Source organism: Lagopus muta, chromosome 11 (assembly GCF_023343835.1).
Source record: "Lagopus muta isolate bLagMut1 chromosome 11, bLagMut1 primary, whole genome shotgun sequence".
Classification (NCBI taxonomy): domain Eukaryota; kingdom Metazoa; phylum Chordata; class Aves; order Galliformes; family Phasianidae; genus Lagopus; species Lagopus muta.
Genome location: NC_064443.1, coordinates 14,748,285 through 14,768,535, shown reverse-complemented (window position 1 = coordinate 14,768,535; position 20,251 = coordinate 14,748,285). Strand labels below are relative to the sequence as shown.

Sequence of the window (20,251 nt, the reverse complement as noted above, 5' to 3'; positions counted from 1 at the left end):
AAGCAGTGGAAAAATAAGAGGTTATGTGGGTTATGTGAACAATCAATTTTTTCTGCAGCAGTAGTCAATAAACCATTACACTGTAAAGTACATTGCCTCGTGAAGATGGCCAAGAAAAGATGTTTAATTTCCTTGTATGCCTACCTCGCTGATTTTAGTAGCACTGTACATATGTAATTGGACCAGACACATGGTATCTATGTACATAAAGTAACAGAACATAAGGCTTGTTGAGAACAAAACAGGCAAGTAGTTACAACTACTTGTAACAGTGCTTTTCTGAAAGCCTCGTCTGTCTGTACATACTTGCTCCATATTTTTATGAGTCTGACTTGGTAGCAAAACTCTTGTAAAGTGGAGAAGGGAAATGAGAGTAGAAGGGAACCCCGAACACATATGCTTGGTACTTGTGAGAAGTGCCAAGCAGGAGAAAATCCACTGTGAGACTTGTACTGGATGAATTGTTTAGTTGTAAAAGAGCTTTATGTAAGTTTATTAATCTCTTTGATTAGAAATTTAATCTTAAACGCTTCCTGATAGGACATTTTTTAATTCCTCCTTAAAGCTATTATAATCATTTAAAATCGTAAGCTATATAAAATCATGGATGTATCTGGTAGTGATGCTCTGCTTATTTTCATGAACTCATTTATTTTTGCTTCTGCCCATGGTTTAAACTAAAGAAAAAACACCCTTTTAACCTACCTGGCATATATCATTCTCAAATAAGAGTTGTTCTCCACCAATGCTGTGCACATAAGGCACTAAAAGCTCATATAAAGGCCCTTTTTTTTAAACTGTAGTCATGTAAGGTCTGAAGGTTTGAAGTTTTCAGTAGAGCTGTGAATACTTCCATCCCTTAATCTGAATTTAATTTGAATTTGCCTTTGTTCCAGTCTGTGAAAACATACCATCTAGATTTTCAGTTCTTTCACCTATGTTCTTTGGAGTGATTTTAAGCGAGCTGTTTCTATAGAAATTGTAGCTAACACAATAAGAAACAAAATGTCATTTAAAAAAAAAAAGAGGGGGACAGGGGGGTTTAGAAGCATTTTTAAACCTGCTTCCTCTCTTTGGACTGTTCAGAGCTTAACAGAAAAACGTTGAGGTGCATTTACAGTAGAAAGAATACATACGTTTAGTAAAATGTGTTTTTAAATTTGTTTTGTTGTCAGAAGAAATGTTTAAGGATTATAGCAAAGTATCACCAGTAGTAGGTTTTAAAGTCCTTGCCATCTTCTTACCCAAGTAAGTGCTCTTTAGGGACTTAAGTCTCAGCAAAGGCTGCTTACTGTTTGCAGTGCTTTCTCCACAAGCTGCAGTGAGAGAATTCCTGTGATGAAGTTTGTACTCCTTGTATTCCAGTGCAACTTTGCCATAAACAAGCAGGTAAAATGTAGGTATGTCTTCAACTGCTTAAGCATATCTGCAGACTTGTGTTGGATGTCTGAAGGCTGTGTGTCTGTGTGTTAGCACTGGCAAACGTATGTATTTCTATGCAGGATGCCTGGAAATTTATGCTGCCCAAGAAACTTGCACTGTTTCAAGGCCACCTCAAATTCTTATGATTGCTCATTGTAAATGCTTTTGAGGGGGTCAGGAACTTCATCTGGCAAGGATTTTTCAAGAGTCTGTACAGATTCTTTTTACTGCTGTTCCTTTTAAATCTTTCAGACTTTTATTGCAACCAGAACATCTTTGTACTGGGAATTGGTTTGGGGAATCATGTTTACTCTCATTTCTAACATCTTGTGGTCACTTTTTTTGTGCTGCAAGCCTGAAACAAATGTTTACAGCAGTTGTGTGTTTTCAAGATAGTCTTGAAAGAGCAGTCATCTTCAGATTCAAGGCTTTTGCTTTATTTCTTCTCTTTATTTTGTCTGTGCTTCTCAAGACATATGGTGTGTATACTGCAAGGGCTTTAAAGTAATTTTTTCATGTTCCTTGCTCTTCGAAGCTTCTAATACAGACTGTGTCAGTTTCCTCAATATCTTGTGCTCTGCTATGCAATGGTAGGCTGTGCTAACTCACTTTATGAAGTCTGTCATTCGCAGCCAGGAGTCTGTCTTTTGTCAAAACTCTTGGCTGAAAGTCTTCTCTTGGCCTTCAGAAGTTGGTCTCCCTAAGCATCACGTAACACTGAAAGAGACAAAGTTGTGTGCTTTCTAACCTTACGTTTGTAGGCTTCTCTTTTCTGTGCCAAACTTTCTTTGGCTGGATTTTCTTTATCACCCTCGAGACTGCTTTAATTCTTTGAAATAAATTTTCCTCTCATTACTGGAAAGGTGTGGGTTTGTAGCATCCACTTTTGGTTGAAATTCTCTGTCCTGTTCTAATGTGGGGTTAGAATTGACTTTCAGGTCCCCTCTTGGCTCCTAGCGTTAATCCCTTTGTGGGAATCATCATGGAGCAATAGCTGCTGGAGTCTAACAGAGATCTTAACAATAGGGAAAACAAACTAGAAGTCAACAATTACAAAAGCAAGCTTAAATTGTAATTTGAAGGCACTGCATAAACATAATGACACATTGTCTCTGAGTAACGTGGAGGGAATAAAGCATGCTGTGGTGCTGGTGTGATACCTGGAATTAGACATAGCCATAGAGCATACTGACAATATGCCACTGTATTCTTCTAAAATTTATTAACCAAGTTGCATGTAAAAGAACTTAAAATGTGTAATTCTGGCTTTTTGTAGCTGTTTAAGCTGTGTGGGAGTCAGTTTTACAAAAAAAGAACAAAACATGATTATATACAGCAAAAGATGGGTTTTGTATTGCCTTTATGCATCAGTCTTTTGTGTTATTTTTCAAAGCAAGTGGGAGCGGGCAGAGGTTTGCTTTTGATGCAATGGAACATTTAAAATTCTAGTGTTCTGATGAAGGGTATGCATTATTGAACAACTTTAGCATGGTGGTTTTTTGTTTTGACTATAAAGTTACATTAGGATAATACTTTTTATCATGCTGTTAGAGATGAAAGTATTGGTGTAGTAAATAGTCCTCTTTGTCTGATGTTTCTGAATATGCAGTACTATCTTGCATACTGTGCTCCTGAACTTCAGGAGGAACCAAGAGCTGGCTGTGGGCTCTGCCAGGAGGGCAGCACTTTGTCTCTATGTGGGAACAGCATCTTTCTCAGGCGTAAGTTGTGCTCGCACTGTCGCCAGCAGTCAGAATAACAGGATAACTATTTCTTTTGTCTTTCTAGTTGATGATATTATTCCTTTATATTGTAGTAGAGGGGCTTGACTGGTCCATAGCAATGCCTGAAATACAGCCTGTCTTGGATGTGTTAGGTCTGAGCGAACATGCACTCTTTGTGCAATTCATGTAATTATCAACAGTGTTTTCAGGAACGTGCTTTCAACTTCAGGGCAAAAAAAAAAAAGGTCAGTTAAAGTTTCTTGTGATTAAAACTTAAAACATCTACCTCAAATGCTTTTTCAGAGCTGGGCCTGAAGTATTTATTATCCTTGTTACTGACTTGAAACTAACAAATGCATTGCAGAACCGTAGTAATAACACAATGTTAACAGCTCCTTAACTTTTTTATCTGCAACAACTCACTGTGGGTGGAGAAAGGGTCCTTTCTGTATATCCTGCTGTGAGGAACCTTGGACTTCTGAAGTATCAACACAAAACATTTTTTACCTTCAAGACAAGCAAACATGATGTGTGTGCATGTATATAACTGTTATATCTTTGTATTTGTGATAAATATAAACATATGCACACAGAATCATCTAAGCGTATGTGTTGAGAATGAAAGGTTCGAATTCTCTAGCTGCTGTTGGCCTTGCATGGCTGATGCAGTTGTGCTGGTTTCTTCTACAAAACATACTTGTGACCAGCTGAGCACAGGTAACGGACCACTGAAAATATCAGTATGCTGTTTCCTATATGGTGATACTAATTCTCTAGTTGTTGGTTTTCTGTTTTTTTTGGTTCTTTCTAGCTGTGCTACAGTGGAAGCATAGAATAAGTAGAAATAATTTTACTAGGAGAAATTATGTAAAATTTAGTGTAAGTAAAGATTTAATATGAAATGATTTCTTTTTAAGGTAACTTTTTTAAATAGGATTTTTACAGCTCAGGTTAACATAAGAACGTAAGTGGTTCAAATGAAGTTTGCTGCTCTGTGTTGATAACGCTAAATGTAAGGCAATTTAGCTAGCCAAGATCACACAGGGAGCCTTGTATGGCTTAATATCTTCTGTAGCTTTCAGAGTATTTTGAAGACAGAAGTGCATTTTCTTAACGTTTAAGTGAATCAATAATGTATTTTAGCTTTCCTCTGAAGCAGTGTTGTTTAGCTGCTGGCTTGAGGTAACCACAGGGCTGAAAAGCTCAGTTGACTGTCTGATGAACTGTTCTTAATGAGCATTATGTTATTTTCCCCTCTCATTTTTCTAGGCTGTTCAATTAACCCCTAGACGATGGCTGAATCTGCAGGAGTACCAAAGCAAAAAGCTGATGGCAGACCACGGGGTTACAGTTCAGAGATTCTTTGTGGCTGATTCTGCAGATGATGCCCTGGAGGCTGCTCAGAGACTAAGTAAGTTGACTGATAATGGGAGTAATCTGCTTCACCAGATAGCAATCTGGAAAACAAATTGCTTCCTAATAAGTTGTACACAATCTTCAGATTGATGTTTATTGAAATGGCTTGATATATTATCCAAACCATAAATATTTATTTTATTTATGATCAGCAGTGCTTAACAGAAATATTTTCTCTGAAGTTTATTTCTTAGGGGTAGGCAACATATAGCATGGAGTCTTTAATTGATACTATCTAAGTCATTTTGCCAATTTAGAATGGAGAATACCCTCGTGAATACATGTTGTATATTTGATAAAATTTAAGAAACTGAAATAAACTTGTGGAAAAACAAACATTTGCTCTATTAAAAAGCAAAAGAAGAAAAAGGTTTTGAACTCTCAATTTTTGAAGATACTCAGAACTGAGTTGGATGCAGTCTGAGCAACTTAATTTAGCAGACCTTGCTTTGAGCCAGATGGGGTGGGCAAGACACCTGTGGAACCTTTTAGCATCAGCTATTCTATCGTTCTTCAGAGAAATAAAATGTGCAAGAGAAAATTACGTACATGTTTGTCCATGCATACTATTCCATCTGAGGAAAAGAGAAAAGGTGAGTTGAGTTAATTACCATCACAAAAGGATTTGACAGTGGTCAGAAGAGAAGGTCGTGGTTCAGGAGACATCTTCATTTTAGTGTAATTAAGATGAGATTGTGGGTTAGAAAGAAGTTTATGTAACACTTGTCATATCCAAAGGAAATGTGTTCAAGTACGTTTTCCACCCATTTCTGGATGTAAAAAAGTTCTTTACTTTTCTGAAGTTAATAACAGTATTTTTTGTAGTTTTCCACTTTTGATTTCTTTTGTTTAAAATGAATATACCATAATCAACATGCCAGAGGACAAACGTTATTGTAGTCTAATTGTCTAATAACAGGAAGTTTTTTTAATGTTCTACTTAATGCACAAGCCACTTAGTTAAATGTATTTCAGTTTTACACACTAGAAAGTAAATAACACAATTTACTGATCTCAGATCTCATCAGTCCTCAAGTAGCTGAATAGGATTAGCATAATGGCTTGATAAATCTTTGTAACATCATGAAGGTGATATATTTTCCAGTAATCAAAACCTTCTTATGTCAATTAGAATATTTGAAAATATATTTGAAGCAAAAGCATTGTATGGTACCGTTATGGTCATTTGTTAGTGCAAAGTGGGAAAAAATGATGGCTCAAAGCAAAGCTCATAAAATCTGAGGATTTCTTTGTGTGTGGACATCTGAGAAAACCAGGAAATGTCCTATGAAGCTATGGCAGCTTTTTTCCACAAATCTTTCAGTGCTTAAACTCTCTTTTCCCTGACTGAGCTCATAAATGGATTAGCCTATCCAATAACTGTAACTATTCTAGATCCCTTTAACTATTTGCAGAAATAAATTGCTCCATTAAAGGCAGTAGACCCTTTCTGTTCTGTGATGCCAGATTTATTTTAAATAACCTTCTGTAGGTTGGTTGTTTTGCAAATCACTTCGCTCTATTAAAAGAACCTGTTGAAATTCAAATAATTGAAAAATATTTGTTAATCCAAGTCAACTGCATGCTTTTTGACTAGGGTGGCTTGTTAACACCTTAAAAATTACAAGTCAGAAGTAGCTTTCTTCATTTATAGAACTATATTCAACAGTCTGCATTGCTGTGTATTAAAGAATTGTGGTTTAGGGTATGAAAGCTATTACATGTTGAAGTGATTGACACACACCCCATTGTTCCACTAGGTAATTAAGCATCCTTGTAATCATTCTGATATTATGCTGTTGTATTTCTAACATGCTTTTGAAAACTAAGAATCAAAAACACGTTCTGTTTCTGTTGTCATTGTAGCAAGATTTTATCAGATTTATCTCCTTTGTGATCCATCAGGCAAATAGTATCTCTATCACTCAATTATCTGCACGATGTGACGTGAGCTGTTGTCTTCTGAATGTGGAACTGCCTGGTAAAAGGTTTAGAGCAAACCAAAAACCTTCAGTTTACCACAGGCACAAAATATTCCAAAATCAAATACGGAGTGGAGGTGGCCTTGGGATATTTTTGATAGATAGACATTCTGCAGTAGAAGATAATGAAAGGAGAGACCAGTCACCCTTGCTAAGGCCTACTCAAAAATCTGGTGCTTTAGGTATCGTATGCCTCAATGCAGCTGTCCTTCATTTTCACTTCTGCAGGCAGGAAGGGATGCTTGGCAGCATATTCAAAAGGCATTCATACATAAAAGGTACTTTTGGGGGAAAAAAGGTTTTTTCTGTAGGTGTATTTCCTTGAATAGAGGAGAAGCAGTTTGTTCGTGGGATAATCGTGCAGCTTTATATCATTGTCATGGATCTCTGTATGTGGTAGAATGATGCAAATAAAGGGGCAGAAATTCCTGATATTGAAGATTTGATCAAGTGTAAATCTGAAAAAGAAGTAAATTCATGGTTTTCTCAAAAAGAGAAGACTGAGCATGTTGTATTGCTGCAGTGCCTGTAGTCACCAGTTTGTTGTTGGATTTCCTGTTGATGCGATGGGATTAGACCATTTTTGCTGCTGTCTTCACTTGTCAGGAAGGTGTTAAAGCCTTTCAAGAACGCATGCATTACTTTCACCTGGTATCAGCAGTTTTATTACAGTTTGCTCATTTCCTCTATTGCTCTGTTTTATTCATGTGGATACTGAATACACTGAATATTAATTTTCGCAGAAATATTTTCAAAACTTACCAATGGTACAAGAGGCAGTCTACAAGGAATTTTTAATGGAATTAAAGGATTGCTTTTTTTCTAAGGTAAGAATGACAGATGTGAAGAAGATTAAAATGACATCATTAATATTGACTTCAAAAGAAGTTGAGTACAGTAAGGAATACAGAATTAGACCCCAAGGAATTAATTGCCTTTTACATGCTAAGCAAATTTCAGCTGTAAGTCTTGTAAAGACTTTTGTAGAGTATCAGGAAATGCGGTTGCAAATGGCTTCATGTTTCATGCTGAATTTCCAAAGTTTTCAATAGTGAAAGAAAAAGGTGTTGTGCTCTTTTGCTGGATCAGTAAGGTACTGCTTGATCTGCCATCTGAAGAAACACAACCTGTAAACAAATTCTTACAGTGCAAGTACCTCTATTTAATGGAAAACAAAGTGAAGTATTTGGAAGCTGAGCGTTTGCTAGAAATGTAAGGCAATCTAGCTGTTCCTGTACTAACTCTCAAGTCTCTTGATCTGATTCTCACTAAATATACATTCAGAGCTCATTAATCTGGGGAAGGAATTTCCTTTCTTTTTCACATAGTATCAATATGGGAGGGAGAAAAAATATCCTTATCTATCCATACATGTATCCATACATACAGCCATGTTATTAGGATGTGAGCATTTTCACTGCTTGCATTGGACATATGCGCCATGCAACATTTAGGATCCATCATTTTCCCTTCCCCACCAAGGGTACTTAAGTCTACTTCAGCTCTTGCATTGTGCTTTATGTTCTGTCTGATAGTGAAGTTGTTAAGGGGAACCATCGTTTTAAACCAGTAGGTGGACAAAGCTGAAAGGAAATTGTAATTATGCTGGAGGGTGTTACTACGTACTGTCAATTGGCTCTTTGAATCAGTAGAGAACTTACAGAGGTGGTTGAAAATGTTGAGTATCGTAAATGGATGGTAGAAGCTTGGCATGCTTCTGGCATTTCTTTTCCTGATTTTTAACAAAAGCAATAGAGTGCTGCCTGTTGCCACTTAGAGTGTTTCATTACATTTAGGAATCAGTCAGGTGCAGTGTTCACACTCTATCACAGAGAAATGCAATTGAATTGAGTGCAAGGCCTTTGTTCACTCTTTTTCTTTTTTTTCCCCTCAAGAAAAATATAAGAACATGTAGTCTCTGCATATCCTATTTCTATTGTCTTATGCATGACTGAACTCTGGACTAAAGGCAGGCTTTTTATATCAGACTAAAGAGGTAAAAGTACTTTATGAACAACAGCAGAGGATTCTGAAGCTTCTCTCTATGAGATAATTTACCTGTCAACTATTATTCACTATGTTTTACAATGTGGAGATTTCAGTCATGTGATCCCTATTCCTTCCTGTCTCATGCAGGGCTTTTTTTCTTTGCTGTGCTCACTTATGGATAAGTCTAAACTTGTAGGTGTTGTTTCACATCCCTTACCTCCAAGTTCATCTCCAGAACAGGTCAGAAAACCACTTGAAAGCAGTGTATGTGTAGAAGAAATCAAATATTGGTCCTTAAGTTGGTAATTTTCTTTTTTTCTATAGAAATCCTAATCCTACAATTAACCTATACTTACATGTTATTGTGTGGTTCACTGTGTAGTAATAATTTTTCACCTATGCGTAACATTTCATTTCTCCAAAAGCCACAGTGTACTTAGTGATTTTAACTAGTTACTTTTTAAACCCTCTGGATTTTTTGCATCTGGTGAGCAATCACATGCTGTTAAAACATGCTGTTCCATAGAGCTGTGTGCAGCAGCTTGGCTTGCTGTTATGGAACTGCTCTCCCAAAAGTCCTCTTATATTCTCTGACAGCATTTATTAAAGTTCTTTGTACCTAAGTTATGTCTTTCTAGAACTATCCTTTCAGACAAGATGCTGCCATAAGTTATGGACTAATATGATTCTATTCTCAAATGGGTAAGCATTTAGAAAACAGTCTTCTATATTTAATAGAGAGCTAGTGGTAGTAGAATTTATTCTGGACCTCATTCACCATTATTGAGAGCAAACATCTCCTGCATTAAGAATCCAGTTTATTGATGACCTCTCAGGTAATGGATTTTGCCTAGTTTAGGTGATGAAGTCCAATACTAGAGGATACCTGCATTTTGCTGGGATTTAGTATTAGGAAATACCTACTTTTACCCTGTTGCTCCCAGTCTTCTCCTGGTGGATGCCTCTTGGATGCAGTTTATGTATTTCATCATCCCTTTCAAAGCTCCACAATTTGCTGTGGTCTGTGGTTTTGTTATCTGTCCCTTTTCCCTTCTCCTATCCTTTTCTTAGAACCTTTTCCTCACTCTATCTATTTTGTCTCTTTGTACTGCCATCTCACCTTGTGACTTGATTGAGAGCTGGCCCTTCCTTTTTTTGTTGTGCAGAAGTCTGCCATACTGTATCTTGTTTACAACAAATTAATGCAACAGCTGCATTCTGCTGGAAGGCACTGTGTATTCGTGCACACTCCCTGTTCTTTTTTCCTGAAGTCTTTTTTTAGACTGCCATTTATTTGACAGGCAGTTGGGATACGAATGTTCCCGCATACGATCACAGATTAAGTAAAGATCACTAGCACTTCTAATAATATTTCTCTCTCTGTTGGTTCACATTGAAATGGTTTGATTTTGTCAGATTATTTTTTCCAAGTTCATTTGTGCCAATGATACTGAAAATCTCGCTCATGTCTGAAAATGATGCAAATAATAAACTTGTGTGTGTGTGTGTGTGTGTGTGTGTGTGATCCATAATGACCGCTATGTCAGTGATCCAATTTGCTCACCCCGTCTGCTGGATGAAGAAATCCAGTAGAATCAGAGGACCTTTCTCCTGGACAGGAGCCCTAAACACCACTGCTGCCTCCTCTTCTTGTGTGTGGTTGGTTTGTTTATGAGTCTTGTAATTCCTGCTGAGTTCTGTGCAATGAAATGATTTCACAGGCTGCTGAAAAGAGGCAAAACTTTAAGCCCTGCAGTGTTTAAGCAATGTCATGTCCTCAGTAAGCCCTGCAAGGGCTCCCTCGCTTGGCTTTATGCGTGCCTGCACAGAAGCCCCAGGCACCTGTGTGGAGAGGGGCAGCTTTCCAACAGCACGTGCACTTGTTGGTAGCAGCCACACGTGTTGTGTCCTGCATGCCAGAAACACTGACAAAGCAATTTCAGCTTTCCTAGCTGCAATTTCGGGTTTTATTCTTTTTGAAGCAAAATAAATGAAAGGATGTTGTGCAAGTTTACCACTGCATGTTGTGGTGTTTCAAGTCGAGCCTTTCAGATCCAAGTAAAATGATCAGTTTCAATGCTTTTAATATTTTAGAGATGAGAATTCTTCAGGGGACCCTGAGTCTGGTGAGGACTTTCTGGAATAGTTAATTTCCAATGCATGGTTATGAAAAACAAATGTGTTTTGTTTGTCTTACCTGCTGCTTTTGTTGGAAAATTACATGCTGAATATAAGTCAGTAAATGCAAGCTGGAAACTGCCTACAGTAGTTGGGTATTTTACAACTATTCTTTGTCATCAGATGTCTTCATATTTAATAGATTTATAGTAATATGAGTAATGGCTTGGGGGCTAACAAATCAAAATCTCATTTCAGATGTTTGACACTAATGTTGTTCTGACTTATTGTTCCCTGTGTAGGATATTTTGATCAAATTACTAAAATAGCTGCTTGGAAGTAAGAACACAAAGGAAAAAAGGCTCTGGAAATGGGGTACTGAATTTCATATTTAAAGCATGCCAGAGAAAGCGGTCACTTACAAATTTCTGTTGAGTTAAATGTATTAGTGGATTTTTGTTTATAAAAGGAGGAGGTGGCAGAAGCCATAGCTCTTGATACGAGGATTTGAAGAGGTGGTAAAGAAGTGCAGTGTGTCACAAGGAAGGTACAAAATGAGTGCTGATGCTTATTCTGGGTTGCTCACACCATATTTCACAGTTCTTCAATGTAGCTTTGCAGCTGCAAAACAAAAACCAGATGTGTAATTGGGAGGCAGCTGCATGAAATTCTCCTTTTCTATGCATAAAATCAGAACCATTAGATGTGCTTTATGTATAAGACAGAAAAAACTAAACAACTTTTTTTTTTCTCTGCAAAGGAGAGAAATCCCTCCAGTGCTCTCTAGATGCCCATTTGCTTTAAAATGTTTGGGGCTGATTACTGAAGCCAAATTCTGTTGCTCCTTGCTTCTCTGGCATGCTCTGGAAATGTGATAAAGCTTGTGTGTTGTTTTTAATTTGTAAAACTCTGTTGTAAAAAATCCATCTGTGACACCAAACAGCCATTTTTCAAATCCACCTGTGTTTGTAGTGGATACTTTTATCCAAATACCACAGTGTATCCCCTCCTGGGGATGTCTGCTTCTGATGGAAGATGAATGAGCTGTGCTGGATTCTTGGTTTTGTTTGTTTTTGTTTTAGGATTCTGCTATCACTGACTATTGCTGAGTACGTTTCAAGGTAGAAAGGAATACAAATCTTTCATGTGATAGAAAGTATACAGTACTGAAAGAAATGCCAGCTTAGCTTAATGATCGTTTAGTTGTCATTAGTGTTTTAACAAAGTATACAGCTCAAATAGTACTGTCCAGGAGCCATATGTGACTTTCACTTACTTGAGAATTCTCTCACTTCCTATGAAGCCTGATTAATTTTTTTTAAATAAATATCACTGTTGATATTAATTATAGCTGAGCACATTCTGATAACAAACACGATGCTATTGGTTAAACCTGTGATGGAAAGATCTGCTTCTCAGCTGGCAGCTTGCAGTTTGCCCTCTCTGGGGCTCATTACTACGGCTGTGTTGTGTTGTGATCTTTGGGGTGACCTTGATCACAGGAATTGCAATTCTTCTGTTTACATGGAACAAACTCTCAGCAGGAGGCATGTTTCATGTATTAATTTTGCAATATTGGCTAGAAACTGGAAATGAGATGACAGTTCCTCAGATTGATGACTGTGTGATGGTATTTAATCCCATGTATAGGAATGTAAAATATGTAATTGATACTTATGTCTGTACAATGTTTCATTTTTACTTTAAGCTCTTCTAATGGGAATACAAGTAGTAAAATTACGTTGAATTAGTATGGAATTTAAGAGTAAAATGATGACTGGAGATGAGAATGGTTTACAATTAATCCCTTTTTATAGCATCTCTTAGGTCCTTAGTGACTTAGCTTTTTTGTATGGTCAGCAGTTTGGTAGTAGTTGCTTGGGTGAAATAGCTTATTTATTCCTTCCTCCACACTGTGGACGTTTTTACACTTGAAACTGATTTTATTAGAGGCTGCAATTTCATCTGCAAGGGGGCAAAGATGACAGTAGCTCTGATACAGTCTCATCATTAACTGTTATCCTACAAGTACTGTCCTGCACTTGCAGAGACCCTTCCTTTTGCAATCAGAGCTCAGAAGAGGGACATAATAAGGAACAGGAGGAACCGGGCCAAATGTAGTGAGAGTTAAACTGAGGAACTTTGCAAAGAGTGAAGTTTGAGTAGTTATAAATCCTTTCAAATCAATACTTAACATTGCACTGAAAAACAAACAAACAAAAACAAAGAGCTCTTGTTCAGATGCTTTTGTTTGACTGAATTCTGAACTATTGCTTTTTTTTTTTTTTTTTTTACTATTCCTTGTGCTGAGTCTTACAGGTGACTGTTCTGCTTACTGCCCTACTTGGACGCCTTTGTCATTTTCCTGCTCTCCACCAGCATTCCAAAGGTGACAGAATGTAGCAGGAAAATAGGGTTGTAAGATAACCACTTTCAGGATGCAAGTTGAAGAAGTGGCACCCTTTAAGTTGTTTCTGTTAAATATATTATCATGTGGTCCTTATGGAATAGGAGCTGTTTTAGGAAGGGCTGTGATTGATGTATAAGGATATTAACCTGCTTGTTTGCTCTATGAAGATGTGCTTTTGAAACAAGCCAGAAATCTTTGTCACAGCTGACCTTGCAAGCTGTGCAATGCTCAGCTCAAAACAAGCACCAGGAACATTGCACATGATCTCCTTCCCCTCCCTTTCTCCCCCAGCCTCCTCTGGCCTGTGGAGTAAGTTTAAGTGTTATTTTGCAAAGGTTAGTACGACTTGCAAGAGCTTTTTTCATCTTTGAAGACAGAAGGAGTTTACAACCTAATATTCGGAATACATCCAGCAATTGAGAAGTATGACCATTAAGAAGCTGAGATATTTTCTGTGCAGATAATCTCTACCTTAGATGATAGGGCAGTCATTTGAAGCTGAAGATGATCTGATGTTTCGTTAATCTGCTGCCTCGTATTTGAGAAAGTGCTGTGAATTTAAAATATGTTTATCTACATTTCTTTAAATATTTGCAGTTTAAGAAAAGTAAAACGTTTAAACACACTCATGAGAATGTAATGTGTCTTTGTAACTGCTGAATTCAGTCAGGAGATGCTATCTAACTTCATGTACCATGGTGTATTTTAAATGAGGCATTAACTCTCGAGAGTATCATCATGAAAAGCACTTTAGTTCCAGAAGTTAGCTGTGCTATTATTTAAATGGTATTTGTTTTCTTACAAAAATTCCAAGTTGACCATGTTACCTAGAAGTGGTGCACTGTCCCCTGTCCTGCTGTTCAAGTCAGCTATTGTTTCTTGCATTATTGTGAGGGAGAACATTTTTCTTGCACCTCCCTTGGGCTCAATTGTACTGCTCACCTGAGTAAGATAAATAGGGCCAAACTTCAGGCTATAAATCTTCAATATATTTATTGTTCTAAATGTTTAAGAACAACTCAGGATTTTGGCAGGGAGAGGAAAGTAAGGCAACCTCGAGAAGTTTACAGTATAAATAGTAAACTATATAAATGGTAAAAGAAAAATAAGGAGGAAGAGGAGGTGGTAGATGGCAAGAAGGAAATGTTACAGCAGTGCAATTGATGCATATACAGGATTATTTTCGAAGATTTGGGGGAAAAAGTCAGATGCTTGTACAGCTGAAATGTTCTGTGAGAAATAAGAATTTTTTGTGCTAGAAGCATCATTTCATTGCTTAGTGTATTTGACCAGTTCTACCAGTTTCTCATGCATGATCTGTTAGTACTGTTTGATTCTATGCTCATTTTTGGGGGAGGAGAGAAAAATCTCTTCATTTAGCCCTATTCTAAGTCTATTAAAGTCACTGGGAAGCCTGTTCATTACTTGTTCTCTCCTCCACTCCTTGCCAAATCTCATCCCTTCATCCCTGCAGGTGTTCATCTGTGTGTTTGAGCAGCAGCTTTCTTCATCTCATTGCCTGTCAGGTGTGCGAGCATTGTGCTCCACTGAAGAATGTTGTCATAACAATCCTGATTCTGCAGCTGCTTGTCCAACATCCACTTTTGTGCCTGTTACATCAGAGGAATCTTCTACACAGGGGTTCTGGTGTGGTTTTTGTTGTTGTTTTTAAAGCTCATTAAGGCTTGAATAAGTGTGCTTGAATTTTCTCTTGGCTACTTGTTTTTCTACATCTTACCTGTGGTATAATGCAGCTTTTGTTTTGTATGTGGTTGGGGTAAAAGTGGAACAAGAGACTTGAGGCAGATTACTGCAAATTTAACTATCTGACAGTAAAACTAGTTTCTTATACAAATCTTCCCCCATAAATAAAATCTTACGTCTCTTACCATAATCTGTCATTTAGGTGCAGTACTTAACATGTATTATAAATAGCTTTTGAGTGACAGTCTTATTTGAAGTCCATATGCAGATAGTATTTATTTAAATAATTGTTTCTTTAGTCTATAAAAAATTGTTGCATGCCTGAAGATCCTTTCTTAGTGAAAAGTCACTTTGCAGTTTTGGGATGAAAACCATTTCATGTCCCACCATGTTGCACGTTGTTCAGTTCCCAAACAAGGCTCTTGCCTCTCCTGGGTTTGTTCAGCTTTGTGGTCGTTGTAACTGTCTGATTGTTATGGATTCTGATTCATGGCTGTTTTTACACTTTTTGACATCTAGTATCCTGTAAATAGCAATACACTCTTCCACAGAGTGCATGAAGCATTCCTTCAGAAAGCAATGAGCTACTAAAGAAAGGAAGTAAATGGGTCAGCTTAAATACTAGGGAGAGACTTTTAATGGCTAGGATCAGAGGTAGCTTAACAAAACTACTCAAGTTGTCTATATGATGTTGTACTTGTCAGTTGTGCAGAAAGGAATGTAATTAGTGCAGTCAGCAGCAGGTAGGGCAATGTTAATTATATGTTCTCTTGCCTTTCTGTGAATTGTTTTAGCAAGGTGGGTAAATTATGTCACAAGAGACATTATGGGAGTTGGCTGTGATCACTGTTTCCACAGATGTAGTTTGTGCTGCATCAAATAGAGGATCTGAACTTGATCTCGAAGTAAGAAGGCTGAAGTGGAAGAGGCAGCAGAAGCACGAGTAAACTGGTGCCCAGGATGCTTGCCTTATCTCACAGGACTGAGAAATGTTTGTATGGGACAGCATAATGTATGAGGAAGGCAAAGAAAGCTTCTAAATATCCAGTTAAAACACTAATTACGAGGCTTGCAAAAGTGTCCAGTGTATGTAAGGGCTCATGGCTTTCTGTCTTTCAACCAATCAAAAAGAGCCTTTTTCACTACTAAATTTGGTTGTCTTATGCATCCTCCTTTCTGCAAGATTTAAAGAGGTAATCATATAGCTTAAGGAGAGTTGCAGTCAGTGTTCTTTGGCTTGAAACTTGTCAATGGTTTTGGTCTCACTCCAGATTGCTCGGTCACAATTACACAGCATTTGGTATGCTATCCACCCACAGTTCTGAATAAATCCTGTGTGACAAATCAGATGCTGAATGGATTCAAACGAAATGCTTGGGCAAAGCTGTGTAAGCCTTCCTGAGTCCATGGAAGAAGATTGATTAGAAGACTGGAGCAGCCATGGGAGACGGCGGATGGCTGCGCACAGCAGAGCCTGCAATGGGCACGGGCTGCTTGTGCTCCCTATGGGAAATCATGAGCACGTCCAAAGTTTTTTTGGAGCTTCAGGATCAGCTCAGCTTCCTTCCATAAGCTACAGAATTTATGCAGTCTCCTATTACCAGTGATGCCTGTAGGTTTTAGGGAACCCTTTTTTATTTTCTGCCTATGTCAGCACTTGATGCTGAAATGTAAATGTAACCACAGAGGAATTAATTCCTAAATGCAGTACTCCTGGTGATGCAGTGCGGTTAACATGTGTATTTAATAATCTATTAGTGTGCAAAATATTTCTCATTGAACAATTAACTGCTGTTTTGGAAGGAGATGATAAATGGCATGGTCACCTGCTGGCTTAAGAGGCTCACAGAATGCAGCATCAGTATGGGGAAGCTCTAAGATTTTAGTTAAGTTATGAGGTTTATCTCTGAGAATTGTGAGAAAGCGAGTGGAACACCAGGACAAGTGGTAGAAAATAAGGAAATACATATAGAAATATTTTGACTGTGTTGCTATTGAAACACTTTTGTGGTGATTTTTTCCTTTTTTTGGTAATTAAATCTGGAATAATAATGCGTTTTGGATTAAGCTGTTGAGATTATGGTTATACTGACTGTATATTCTCATTTTATATGTTTCTGTTGCTGTATAAACTGTGTTTTCCCCTTGCCTGTGAGCAAGATCTTAAGCATAATGTGACTTGCAACCTAGGTTGACTCAGGCAACTTACTTACCTGGACTGCTGCTTTCCTGAAGTTCAGCTTCTGGAGCTCCAGCAGGTTATCGAGGTATGTGCACTCCTCCTCAGGAGACCAATTTAAGGGGTTTTTAGCCCCGACTGTTTTTATTTTAAGTTTACTGTGAAACCACAGTCAGTGCACTGAGAGCATTCCTTACCTGAAAATACTTTTTGCCAGAACAGAAACACCAGTTTCTTTTGTATATCTATAAAGAAATAGGCTTATGTGGGAGAATGAAGGATCTTACATAAAGTATTGTCCTTTTTTTTTTTTTTTTTTATAACTTTAGTTCTACAGGGAAAATCAATTTTTGGTTCTTCAACTGCAGAGAAAGATCAAAAGATACAATTGACAATCTAAACAAAGGGTGAGGTGGGATGGGCTGCTGGCGCTCCTGTTCCCTGGTGTGCTTCATGCAGGCATTTTTCCAAGCAGAGTACATTTACAGAAGAATCAAGTTGTGGGTTTTTTTTCTGTATCTTTTTCATCTGAATCAATAGTGTGGGGAGTAAAAATGTAACTTCAACATAAACGTTTTAAAAAAAAGTTTGTGTTAATTTTATGGACTTCTGTTGCTGCTATAGGCAGTAGTTCTCAGATATATCAGGGTTCTCATTGCAGAATACTTACATTATAAAGAATTATCATTGATTTTACTTCTAGTATCCTTTTTTTAAGGGCAGCACATAACACATTTGATATTCAAGCCCATGCACAGCTCGGCTACTCTTACTCTTGCTTAAATGCTTGGCTGGATGCATATTTGAATCATCATATAAAAGCTAATTTCAGTGACTGTGTTTGGAAACTTTATGGAGATTGGCTTTTCTGCTTTGTATTCAATCATATTTTTATATTTAATAATAAAACGTGATTTATTCTTAGAGGCACGTATTTACAAGAGGAGGATGTTAAATTGTCAACAGGAAAAAACAGAAAATGGAAGAGTGTGAAAACTTTAAGAGCCCCAAACTGAGAAACAACTTTGAAGGCATTCCTTTAATAAAATGTTATTTTCTGCATAAATTAAAAATGAACAGATGTGGCAAGTTTAGCTCAGTTGGGAAAGCAAAGTTTTTGTTAACACTGTGAGATACTGCAGTTATCTTGTACACAAAGGGGTCTGGAGGCATCATTGGCCCCTGTGACTGTGGGAGCCTTGAGACTCTACGGTGTATGCTGAACTGCATGTGGCTGAATTGCTTTGTTGGGTAGAGAATGCTAGAAGTATTGGGAAGTTACCCCTTGACCTTACAATTTGTGTTGTGTTGTTACAGTAATTCAGCGTGTTTGAGAGAGTAAGAGGTGCCAACTGCCAGTTAAAAAAAAATAGTTTTGTTTTTTTTTTTTAAAAAAAGTGCTTGACTTGAATGTGCTTCCACTTTTTGAAGTGGATTGTTGTATAGGCAACCCTGATCTCACCATGTAATATCTTAATTCAGTGAATACTGTAAGCATAATAAATAGGCTGCTTCTGACTTGAGGTGCATCTTTGCAGGAAAATACTATTTTTAATGTATCTTTTTTGTGTCCATATGTTTGTGTCTTTACCCATGCAGCCAGAAGGTGCTTACATTTGGGACTCTGTACTTTGGCGTGTCTTGGCATGGTAAAGGTGCAGAGAACTGTCTACAGAATGCTCATTTCAAATACAGATGGTCTGGAGTTTCAGAAACAACAGTATTATCTGGCAGCTCTAGGTTATTTTGGAGTCCAGGGTTGTCAGGGCAGGGTACTCGGCTCTGTAGCATCTGACCAACAGAGCCTTCATATAAAAGGCTTCCAAATGATTGCCAGAGATTGAATGATTTATAATGCTTAGCCTGTGATTTTATTAATTTTTTTTATCTAGGCTTCCTCAAGCACTGAGAAGCTTCATGTACTCCTTCATCAAGTCAGATGTATTCCAGGAAAGCTTTGAGAGCAAACCCACAGACCTTAAATTTGGCTGTCTGTGAGAGAGCTGTGCAAGGCTGAGGTCAATAAGCAATAAAAGTCTGACTGTGTGTTTGATCTGCATGGATTTTGAGCCACTTTAAACTACTTGTAGCTCACATACTGCAGAATTAAATCTTAATTTTTGATGCCTGTTCTGAATTAGGGGGCTGATGAGAAGCCATTTTGAGGAATGATAATAGTAATAAACGTGCATGATCCTTCTAAGTGCTTGTTTGCAGGATTTCTCTTTCTGTCTTTGTTCATTGAATTGTGTAGCAGAACAGATCCTTGGAGACACTGACAGGAGGCCGCCAGCTCTGCCCACTGAGTGTGGGGTGTCAGGGGATGGCATCTCAGCGCCACTTCACTGCTTGGACAGAAGCACGTGTAGTTCTGCTGAAAATATTCCACTCTTAATGTTTCATTTTATTTATTGCCCTGTTTCTTCTTTCTTTAGGCTAGGGCAGTTGAGAGCTTCATGAAAAGTTTACTGCATGAAGCACAGCTCTCTAACCTGGATGGCCAAGGTTACAGCCTCAGGTTTCTTGTTCTCTCTCCATCAACACCTTTCTCTGCAGCGCTGGCTGAGGCTTTTCTTCAGAGCTGCGCTGTGCAGAGCTATGAAATATCCTACTCCTAGAGGAAATTACTCCATTTCTCAAGACGATTCAGGTTCTTCACTCTGATATTTGTCTCTTGCTTCCATGTTTCTTTCCCCTCTGCCATTTTCTTAGGTTACAAGCACACACATTGCCCTTGATCCTGGGCAAGGCACACCTCTGTGCCTTGTTCTGTTGTCTTCTCACTTGGCCTTTGGGATATCATAACAGGCTGCCTTGGAGGGTTTTACACAGGCTGTTATTCTGTGACCCACCAGGGTTTTATTTAAATCAATTTCCTTTCTAATAATGTTTCCCATGCTGAAACCCAGGAAACTGTTGATATTTTAACTTTGCTGCAGGTAAGCAGGACCAGACCTCAGTTTACTTGCTGCTGCTTGAAAGTTCCTTTGGCAGATGCAGACTTGGTTCTGCGAGCATCAGTTGAGGTAATATCAGAAAAGCAGGTTGTGTTAGTCAATTGAAAGAAAGGACGTGATTGTAGATGTTCAGCTTCAGATCAGTGGTGTAATAAAGTAAAAGAAAATTACTTGTATGTTATCTGATTTCATTTCTCATGTATCCAATATGCTTGCCTTTAAAACTAGTCCAGAGGCTGTGTGTCTGATTTGCTTTGAAAAAAAAATCTGTTGATATCGGAACGGCTATGTTTGTGGCAAATCTGAAAAAGGCTTCCCTTGTGAAACAATAGAAATGGATGTATAAAAGG

General features: G+C 37.8%; 1 protein-coding gene across 1 annotated transcript in view; it reads left to right on the top strand.

Moving 5' to 3' along the window:
- The window catches only part of SUCLG2 (succinate-CoA ligase GDP-forming subunit beta), a 100,286-nt gene that overhangs the window by 13,891 nt on the left and 66,144 nt on the right, over nucleotides 1-20,251 (top strand). Inside the window, exon 2 of the mRNA XM_048958039.1 lies at nucleotides 4,416-4,557. Coding sequence (XP_048813996.1) covers nucleotides 4,416-4,557 — 142 coding nt within the window. The remainder of the gene's footprint in view (nucleotides 1-4,415; nucleotides 4,558-20,251) is intronic.